This window comes from Semicossyphus pulcher, unplaced genomic scaffold (assembly GCF_022749685.1).
Source record: "Semicossyphus pulcher isolate SPU_LCO1_2020_fin unplaced genomic scaffold, fSemPul1.0.p SCAF_18, whole genome shotgun sequence".
NCBI lineage: Eukaryota > Metazoa > Chordata > Actinopteri > Labriformes > Labridae > Semicossyphus > Semicossyphus pulcher.
This window is the reverse complement of record NW_027211691.1, coordinates 25,070,001-25,080,674: the sequence shown is the minus strand read 5'-3', so window position 1 is coordinate 25,080,674 and position 10,674 is coordinate 25,070,001. Positions and strand designations below refer to the sequence as shown.

The 10,674-nt window shown below is 41.4% G+C and overlaps 1 protein-coding gene across 4 annotated transcripts in view; it reads right to left on the bottom strand.

Moving 5' to 3' along the window:
* Positions 1 to 726: 726 nt before the first annotated feature.
* Positions 727 to 10,674, bottom strand: part of LOC138595572 (nebulin-like) — a 68,727-nt gene continuing 58,779 nt past the window's right edge. For 3 of the 4 annotated variants that reach the window (XM_069666867.1, XM_069666870.1, XM_069666868.1), the window contains 6 exons: positions 9,834 to 9,938; positions 9,635 to 9,739; positions 8,710 to 8,802; positions 8,072 to 8,164; positions 7,793 to 7,967; positions 6,840 to 6,928 (listed from right to left, as the gene is read on the bottom strand). In XM_069666867.1, the coding sequence (XP_069522968.1) occupies positions 7,815 to 7,967; positions 8,072 to 8,164; positions 8,710 to 8,802; positions 9,635 to 9,739; positions 9,834 to 9,938 (549 nt within the window). In that variant the 3' untranslated portion in view covers positions 6,840 to 6,928; positions 7,793 to 7,814. Of the gene's footprint in view, positions 3,439 to 3,930; positions 4,062 to 6,750; positions 6,929 to 7,792; positions 7,968 to 8,071; positions 8,165 to 8,709; positions 8,803 to 9,634; positions 9,740 to 9,833; positions 9,939 to 10,674 lie in introns of those variants that run through there. The other variant, XM_069666869.1, reaches the window with a different exon arrangement.

The window sequence follows — 10,674 nt, the reverse complement described above, 5'->3', positions numbered from 1 at the left end:
TGAAAACTTTACCACAAATATTTAATTTTAACTTCCCTAGATAGTCAATATTATTTACACATTAGAAAGGCGTGTTTCCGTTTCGGATCAAACGTTTCAAAATAAAAGACAAATTATTTTCGATACATTTAAAGGGTTATTTTTATATTTGCATATATCTGTTAATAAAATAAACAAGCCATATCTTATATCAAATTATTAAAAACATAAATATATTTGAGCAAATTTAAGGTAAATAATAATTAGAGAAATAAGAAGAAGAGTATAATAATATACCAAAAAAATAAATAGATATAAGAACTATAAATTAATTTGCACATAAAATCTGATTAACAGTATCAAAGATCCTGAATAATAAAAACACATTTCTGTTGACAAATTTGTTTTTATTTCAACCACATGAAACACACTGCAATTATCATATGGCAAATTAAACATGACTGAGATTAAGTGATATAGAATCTCAAATAATATGTAAATAAATGTAGTATAATCTGTGATGACATACAGACTAAATTAAAACCTTTACAAATTGTGACATTAGAAGCCCAAAAATCCTTAATGCGAGAAAATAACAGGGTTTATAAATTGAGACAAAGTGCCTCTTTCAAAATCAACACAGTTAAAATATGAATACTAATAAATTATATTCTATTGCATCTAGTATTTATGAAATCAAACATACAAAATACAAAACGCTGTCCAGCTAAAATGATGAATCATGGCTGAGTGAAGTGTTTTTATTGAGTACATGACCGGGAAGCAATCCACACAGCAAGACAACAGACCCTAAAAACACGACTTACTGGATACATACAAGTATAAGAGTAAAATATATCTTTCCAAAACATAGACAGAGCCCGTGTATCAAAATAGTCTGCGACATACAGAAATCTCAAGCTTTAATACTCACACAGTCTGTTCAAACATCAGTCCACATAAACTGTTACTGTGTGTGGACAGCACGCGACGTGAAACTTTATTTATAGTAACAAATAAAAACAGAAAGACACAGTGTGTTAGTTAAGTCCTTTACAAACACAGAGGTTAGTGTTGCCCTGTGAACTTCCTGTCTCTCTGGAGATTAAATCAGAAGTGAAAAAACTAAACTACACTCACCTGAACATGAATTAAAACTCAGGATAAATAAACAATTCTAAACCGCGTTCTTGTTCATTTATCATCAATAACTTCTTGAACTCTTTCGCTCATCCTTCTGTCCTTTGGTTGCATCAGAATCTTTCAGTTTTCAACTTTCAATCTTGAATTTATCTCTCTTTTCTCCCTGTCCTCAAACTCATCTCTTGTTTCCTTCCTTCCTTCCTTCCTCTGCTCCTCTTCACATTCTCCACCTTCCTTTAAGAATGAGTCTGGCGTTATTCAGTATGTTTCTCATTGTCAAAACAAAACAAATTCAACCACGTGTGAGCCCGTCTCACAATGTTCCTGTCTGTTGCGCTCACCTCCAAGAAAATTTATTTCCACTGAGGTCGTTAAACCTTAGAAAACATCTCTTAAATATTTTGTTGCATTTGTATGGGACTATTGTACGCAGCGGATTAAACCACAGTTGATGCTCCAGTGCAGTGGCCCCCTGGTGGGCAGTAAAGGAACAGCAGATGAGCCATTAGGGGTAAAAAATAAGATATTTTTCAAATTTACAATTGACACTTATTAACTGCTTCACTAATCGTTACATGCACGACGATGGCTTATGTATTTATTTGGTTGAACCTCAGAATAATTTCAGATTTCAAAGTGGGCCGCAGAGTGCTTACGTTTTCGAACGGTGGCTCTACTGAGTATTTGGAGCAGCCGTGTGGCTCCTTCATGTGTTTTTATAGATTATGGATAACAGTGAAGCTCTGCGGCAGAGATACATCAGGCTGTGATATATGGGACTCCCTAGAAACACGGTATTTAACCTGTGTGGATGTAGTTTTGCAGGATGTTACAGTGCATGTTGGTGGAGCTCGTTTCTCGCTTTATTTCAGAACAAACTGTGATATTTTTCTAAAGTGCATCAGGCAGTTTGGAGGCGTAAATCTAACCAAACTTCACCAATAAAAGAAAGAAGTCTGGTTAGGTGTAGGCCTCCAAACTACCTGATACGTTTTAAAATATCTCTTGGTTTAGTTAAATAATCTACAACACTACAAAAATCCGACCACCCATCTGAGGGCATTTATCTTATTTGATATAATTTAGTCCATCTTAATGTTAAAATATCGGATCACTTTTTAGTTGTAAACATTTTAATATAATAATAAATTTTAGATGAATCAACAGTCGGGTAAAAGTCATTTGAAATTCTGCAGGAAGTCAAGTCGCAGCCGTGCAGCACTAAAGCATCAAAGAGCAAAAATCTGAGAGTATCTTCATAAATCTATGATGACAAACAAACACAGAATCATCTCTGTGTGAAGTTACAGTCAGGCTGAGCTCTCCTGGAGCTTTAACCTGCAGGTTCAGACAAAGATTAGCTTCATACACAACTTTTCAGGTCGCAGTTTAGCTAGTTTACCCAACGTGAGCGGACGAGAACGAGCTCACAACACTTTGCAGGACAAACCGAGAGAAACACTGTTTTTAAGGGAGTCACTTTGATACACAAAATACTTGTTAGGTTGTTTGTGTTTTGTCGCTACCAATAAGAAAAATATATTATATCACCAGACGTCATCCTTAAACATCCCAGCCTGATGACAGAACTGAACACTTATCTTATTCTGCTTGAATTCCTGAAAATATCTGAGTTTATAATCTGATAAAGTTTGTTTCAGGTCATTTAAAATAATCACAGATGTCTCTTAGCTTCTTCCATCATGCATCCTTCCTCTCTTAATCCCTCCTCTACTTGTAAGATTTGATCTAACGTATCGACAGCATGCTAGATTTATACCTCAGCTTCTCCTTCACGTCCCTCCTGAGCGTGCCTCTCTCGTCCCGCATCAGCAGTCTGTGATGTTCAGTGTATTCCAGCACTTATTTTATAATTGTTAATGTAAACCTCAGACAGCCTTGAGTTCTTCTTCTCCAGTAAGTGAGATCCTACATTTCCCACAAATCCTCACCAACACCTGAGGCAATGTCTGAACATGTTTTTGATGAAAGACGGGGAAAATAATGTGAATGATCCCTGAAATACAAAGAACATCCCCGTCTGCTGACTCTCTAACAGTGACGGAGGATTTTATTCTTTACATTTTAACCCCTGCCTGACGTCCGCCTCCTCTCTCCGCCTCCTTCCTCCCTCCTCCTTTAGTTGCAACACTCCACATAATTTGCCGGCAGCATGCCAGACTTGCCGGTTCTCTGCACGGTGCCGTACATCCAGCCCTCGTCGATGGGCTGAGCGTTGATGATGACGTCGCCGTCTCTGAACGAGACCTCGTCGTGGTCCTGAGCTGCGTAGTCGTACAGCGCCCGGTAAACACGCTGCAGACAGTAAGAAGAGACAGAGAGGTCACACTGTGACAGATGTTCTATAGTGGACTGTGATTCATCTTTTATTTCTCATCAACATGTCAACATGCTCAGTTTAAATGCTACAGACAGGCTCAGATTGTTGAGTGTGACAACATGACAGAAAGGATCCCTACAGAGATAGACCTTTTTGTTACAGAGGAAGATGATTGTTTTAACCACAGACAGACGTTACATCGCTCTCTGCACACACACCAGACTCCATTGAGAAAAACACAGATTTTAGCTCACAGGACACTGGAGCTGCTGGTCTACTGCTGCTGGTCTAACCATTAAAAAACATGAAAGTCACACAGCAACACAAACAAACCAACCAATCCACGGAGAGGTAGAACTGCAACGCCTGTGTTCTGAAAAGTAAAATCAGTGTTTTTCTGAATGGAGTCTGGTGTGTTTGCAGAGAGCGATGTAACGTCTGTTTGTTTGTGGTGAGCAGGAGCGTACCATGGTGGCTGAGTGCGGCGGGGAGGTGACGGATCTGACTGATGACATGCTGGTCTGATGCATGTAGCCGTGATACTGCTGCTGCTGCTGCATCTGGACGCCCTGATGATACGCTCCAGGAAGGACTGGAGCTGGGCGAGAGACAAACAGAGAGAGAGAGAGAGAGAGAGAGAGACAGAATAAGTCTGTTTGAAAAGTCTCTTCTGCATCTGACTGATACAATATTCCGACACACGAGGAGCCTCCTCTGCTGTGAGCACCCGGTGAGTGTTAGAGGAACTTCAGAGAATCATGTGACACTGTTAAAAAAAAACAACCCTGGAAGAAAACCTCGTCAGTTTTGTTGTGGATTAGAGTCAAACACATGCGAGTGTGTGTCTGCGTCAGCGTCAGCGCCTTCGTCCTGTAATCGCGTGCAGAAGTGAGAGAGACGACAGGATGAGAGGTACCAGGGGTGTCGGTGCTGCTGCGGTCCCAGAGGTCAGAGGTCAGAGAGCTCACAGACTGAGCCTGGCTGTGGGTGAGAGACTGCTGGGAGTGCTGTCTGCTTAGTCTGCGGCCGGCTCGCTCTGACAGGCAGCCGCCACCGGAGGGCAGCACAGAGCAGATATAATCACAACACAGAAAACAGAGGGACAGACAGAGGAATAAAAGTGAGCCAACAAACAGACAGCAAGGATTCATAAGAACTAAATTGTCTTAGGGTAAGGATCATGATGGTGACATGCTTTTTCTACTGCCTGATAAAGACTTGAGTTTTTTTCTGCATTCTTTAGGATATATCTGTTTATTGTGATTTATAAAAGCTAAATTGTCGTCAGATGATAGCTGATGGATTCCAGGTCTGCATTTACTGGACTAATTTCCTGAATGCAAGCTAAGCCTGTTCAACAGAGCTCAAAAACCAGAAGGCTAAATGTTGTCCCTCACCTACAGACTGTAGGAGACTGTAGTTTAAAGCAAACAGGTGGAAGTTGTGAATTTAGATGAGAAAACTGGAGATTATCACCTACTGATTTAAATTAAATTAAGTGCAAAACAGTGACTTCAATATTAAAAATAAAGTGTGACAAACAGAAACCAAGCCTTTCTACGTGCCCTCAAACTGGTGTTATTGAAAACGAGTGACAAGTCAACTGTTTCATGCAAACAAAACAGCATCTTTAGCCTCTGTTGTTGTAACTGAAAGCAGTCTGCTGCTTTTGTCAGAGAGACGCGGGTCAGGCGAACTACCAGACATCCTGCGGAGGCTCTTGGACTGGATGTTGTCCTCCAGAGGGTCAAAGTCAAAGATGGAGCCGGGGTCTGTCCTCCACACCTTCAGGTCTTCAGAGAGGAGGGAGACACTGACTTTGTTAACACAGACGGAGATGATCCAGCATGTGAGCGCCTGTCTGAGATTCAAATGACTAACCTGAAAGCTTTCATTTTAGGTTAATGAGAAAAACTGATCCTGCAATGACTTCCTGTTCAGAGACAGAGCGCTAATGAAAACAGTAAAACTACAAAGTCGGCTCTACCTGTAAAGGTAAACACGTGATCAAAACAACAAAATAACCTCAAAACCTGGAGCGCAGCAGCAATGATCCCGTCCTGCTTTCAGATTAATAACTGATGATTAAAACATTAAAAACCTTGGCATAAAAATCTTATCTTAAATATCAACACAATAAAAAACATTTCTGTGCTGGTGCTAATCATGCAACATAGATTAGAAGAAGATTCACGTGACTAAAGCAAATTAAAGGCTGTCACGTAAACGCTGCAGGTAAGGGCGTCCACTAAAAGTTCTTGTTTTCACTGACTCAGTTTGTTCTTCTAAGTGTGTGACAACATGACAGAAAGGATAGACCTTTTTGTTTTTACAACCGGAAACAGCCCTTACAGCACCCTCTTCAAATCCACCAGACTCCATTGACAAAAACAGTAATTTTACTTAGTTGCTTGTGTGCTTCTTCCATCAGCCTTCCAATCAGTTAGTTTGTTTATGTACATTTTTAGTACGCAAATATTCTGAACTAACCATTTAAAATAAACACCAAAACCCCACATTAAAAATATAACATATAAAAAATGTGAATGAAGTCTTTGTTAGACAAAGCGCCTTTTGTATTTTGGAAGGTAAAATTGCTGTTTTTGTCAATGGACTAGGTCTCTCTCTTTGTTCCAGAGCAAGAGGATTTTTTTTAACCACAAACAGATCGCTCTCTTCAGAGCCACCAGACTCCATTGATAAAAACAGTGATTTTACCCAGTAGTGGTTTGTCTGCCGCTGCTTCGTTCAGTTTACGTGTTATTGTGTGTTACACAAACGTTGTGTTGGAGCCGAACTAACCATTAAAAACACACAATAACACAAACAAAAGAAACAACTCCCATGTTCTGTAAAGTAAAATCACTGTTTTGTCAATGGAGTCTGGTGTCTTTGCAGAGAGCGATGTAACATCTGTTTCTGGTTTGAAAAAAGCATCTTCCTCTTTAACAAGAAGGTCCATCTCTGTTGGGATCCTTTATAAAGATAATCAGACTCTCAATCTGAGCCTGTCAGTGGAAAGATTGGTTGCAATTAGGTGTTATAGCTCTCCACAGTTTCCACTTCTTGTCCTTTTAAAGTTGTCTAACGTTTTTCTGACTGCTAGAAATGAAACAAACTGTCTGCAGGAAGTGTTGAAATTAACCCCATGTAAGCTTGAACAAGAAACCAAACCCTCCATTTACAAACAAATCAGAGTAACTGATGGAAACCATGTCCACAGAGGATGTGGGGACTATCACATTCTGCTGTGTCGTCCCTCACACACACAGTTCAGGGTCACTGACCTACGATGATGCCTCCAGGTCGTCTGTCCATCTCCATCGCCTGGGGGTGCATCCCTTTGCTGTATCCCGCCTCTCCCATCATCTGATTGGCTCTCTGGTAGCGCTCCATGCTGGGATCATCCAATCCTGGTGTACAACCTCGCCCGCGTGCCCGCTCAAAGTCCTCGTGGTACTTGGCCTGTTGGAGGAGATGGATCATAACACACATTTACACTTCAGGGTCAGAATCATGGACATGACAAATATAGAGAGCAAATACACACAGCAGTGTTAGAAATCACACACACGCACACACACACACACACGCACACACACGTGGGGGTGCATTTGGTCAGTGAGCAAATTAAACACACACAGGGAATGTTTTTTAAATCTTTTATTATTAACAAACATTCATCACACGCACACACACACACACACACACACACACACACACACACACACACACAGACACACACACACACACACACACGCACGCACACACACACACACACACACACACACACACACACACACACACACGCACACACAGTCTCTCACCAATCTCTGAAAAACTAACCTGACTCCGACTCCGACAAAAGCATTAATTCTACCTATCAAAACACACAAGTTGCCAGTCTTCTGCTGCCCTGAGTTTCTTTGTTTGTGTGACTTTGGTGTTTTAAACGGTTAGTTTGAATCCAACACAATATTTGTGTGACACAAGATAACCAAAAAACGTATTGACAGAGGCAGCGGTAGACCAGCAACTCCTGTTAGGTAAAATCACTGTTTTTGTGAATGGAGTCTGGTGTGTGTGCAGAGAGCGATGTAACGTCTGTTTGTGGTTAAAACAATCATCTTCCTCTGTAACAAAAAGGTCTATCTCTGTAGGGATCCTTTCTGTCATGTTGTCACACACTTAGAATAACAATCTGAGCCTGTTTGTTTTTTTGAAGGCTGAACGATTGAACCCCTTGTCTCAGTTTCAGCCCAACAAGAAGCCGCTCTGGAGTTCTTTGCTGTCTGGTTGTTGCTGTTAGTAAAAGTGCGTCAGTCTAACCCGAGGTGCCACGCCACTCATGTTAGCTCCTTCCACAGCCAAGCAGGAGCCATGGCAACCAGGCTGCTACCATGGAGACTGAGTCCTGTGACTGCCTGACACGCCTATACTCAGGTGTGTCGAGCTCGGTGCAGCTCCGCCCCCTCATCTCCTGCAGGCCACGCTGGTACCTCACCTGTTTACATACAGACAAAATACAACACATGGTATTACCCTGAGACATTACTTATCTGTGTGTGTGTGTGTGTGTGTGTGTGTGTGTGTGTGTGCGTGTCTTGCCGAGCTGATGTTCTCCTGGTTCTGTCTGACTCTCTCCAGTTCTGGAGTCACTCCAATGCTGGTGGCCTTCACTGCACTCTGCTTGTACCTGACCTGTTATGACGACAGACAGGAAATATGATCTAATACTTCAAAATAAAAGACAACAATGTTCAGGTCAGATAAGGTGATCAATAAGGCATAGATTCTTGCAGTGACTTGGCTGAGAGTCATGGCAGACTACACCTTATGTCGGCCTTAAACCCAAAGAACATTTTCCAATGTCAAAATAAAATCAGGAGAGTTTTTGCTCTTTAATTTTGGCAGGTCCTGTCATCTCGATTGTTTAGGTACAAGGTGTCCGTCTGTTTCTCGTCTTTCTGTTCAGATGAAATGTTTAAATGTATTTATTCTTTTGGTCTGAGCTCAAAAAGTGAAGTTTAATGACGTGAACATTTCACAACCAATAGGAGCACGCTCTCCAGCACCAACCAGGGAGATAGTAGACTCTGGGAGGGCAGCTGTCGCCGTGTTCTCACTGAATGTGACGCCATGACTGGACGTTTTTTTGCTGTTTGATGAACCTGTGAAAGTTTGAGGTTGGAAGGAAAGAAATGCCTTTCCAGCAACCTGCTGTGTGTGTGTGTGCGTGTCCTCACTGAGCTGATGTTCTCCTGGTTGCGTCGGACTCGCTCCATCTCAGGTGTGTCTCTGACAGCGGTGCCACAGCCCACCTCGTCTCTGTACCTGACCTGAGCACAGATCACAGCGAGGGAGCAGCATGTCAACTTTTTACAACACAACCTGCTGAGCTTCTGCTTGGTGTGCATTTTGAATTCCCTCTAGCTTTTCTGGATTATTTGGAGCTTATAAGTATAAAAAATGAACAGAATCTTTGAACAGGAAGTAGTTACTGAATAAAAAAAGACTGAACTCTGCTGTACAAAAACAAGAGAATGCTTCATATCTAAAGGTTTAAGACTCATTTGTCGTACGTCCTCGTCAGAGTAGTTTCATACGTTTACATTCAGCTATTTATTCTGCTGTCGATGAGGATATTTTTACCAGACACGAATTCTATGTGAACAAAAAATAAAGCTCAATTTGGACTGATCAAGAAGAAGATGCAGGAAACATTTATTTCTTCCCACACGTTCCCGAGGTTTGTTTCCTGACTTTTAAACGTTCACTGTGGATGAACAATAATAAAGTCTCAGTGTCCTCTAACGAGTGAATCCTCATAAGAAGCATTGTAAGTACGTTTCTTACTGTTGATCAAATCTGACCCGCTTGTCGGCCGCATTAAACTACAAACCTTATTTAGCAATGATTTGTGTCAACGTTAACATTTGTGGTGTTGTACCTTGATGTCCCTGAAAAGATGGCTGCCATCTTGTCTTACAGTGATTTGTTTAATGTGTTTTTGCACAAAGAGTGTCCATGCATGAGGAAAATGGGTCTACGTTAAGCAGAATAAAGTATAATAATCCATGTAAGAACAAAGGATGTTCCACACTAAATCTCGCTCCCTTCCTGCAGAGCTTGAAGTCAACATGTTTTCTGTGTGTGTGCATGTATACGTACATCGCTGATCTTCTTGGCGTTCTCTCTGGCGAGGACGATCTCTGGCGTCTCTGTGACTGAAGACATCAGGCCTCTCATGAGCTTGGAGTCCCAGGAGTACCGCAGCTAGAGGGCGACAGAGAGCTGCTTCAGAAACACTGAGTTAGCATGAATTAACCCTGGGGATGGTTCAGAGGACTAGAATCGTTTCTGTGCTCACAGAGCTGATGTGCTTCTGGTTGGCTTTGACTCGTTCCATCTCTGGGGTCTCCGAGACCAGACTGTAGCTGCCCTTCAGACGCTCGGCCTCGTCCTTATACTTCTTCTGCAGGAAGAGAAAATGAGTCAGAAGTTAGAGGTGAATTCAGCCTACGAGCTCACAGATTAAACCAGCATCCTCTTAGTCACAAACCAACATTTCTGCCATTAAGAAAGGGCCAGTTTTACAAGTACCGGAATTCCCCTTTAACATTTGTGGGATCTTAATAAACAACAGGTACAAAATGTCTCAGGACTGCTCCAGCAGATTTTGTCAGCATGCAGAAGTGCAACGAAATCCCAATTAAAGGTCGTCCCCTAAAAGTTCTTGTTGTTTCCACTGACAGGCTCAGATTGTTCTTCTAAGTGTGTGACAACATGACAGAAAGGATCCCTACAGAGATAGACCTTTTTGTTACAGAGGAAGATGATTGTTTTAACCACACACAGACGTTACATCGCTCTCTGCACACACACCAGACTCCATTGAGAAAAACAGTCATTTTACCTTGCAGAATACATGTGTTGTTACTCTACTGATGGATGTTGTTTAATGTTACACAAGTATTGTTCAACATCCAAACTAACCATTTAAAAACCAAAGTAAAACATCAACTCAAATTTAATAGCAGTAAATGTACTAACTTGTTTTTTGTGGTGGAAAAGTAATCCCTGTGTTCTGCAAGGAAAATTACTGTTTTTGTGAATGGAGTCTGGTGTCTTTGAAGAGAGCGACGCAAAAGTTGTTTCTGGTTTCATAAATGTTACACTTAAAAATATCTGTCTTTGAAGGGAGGCTTTCT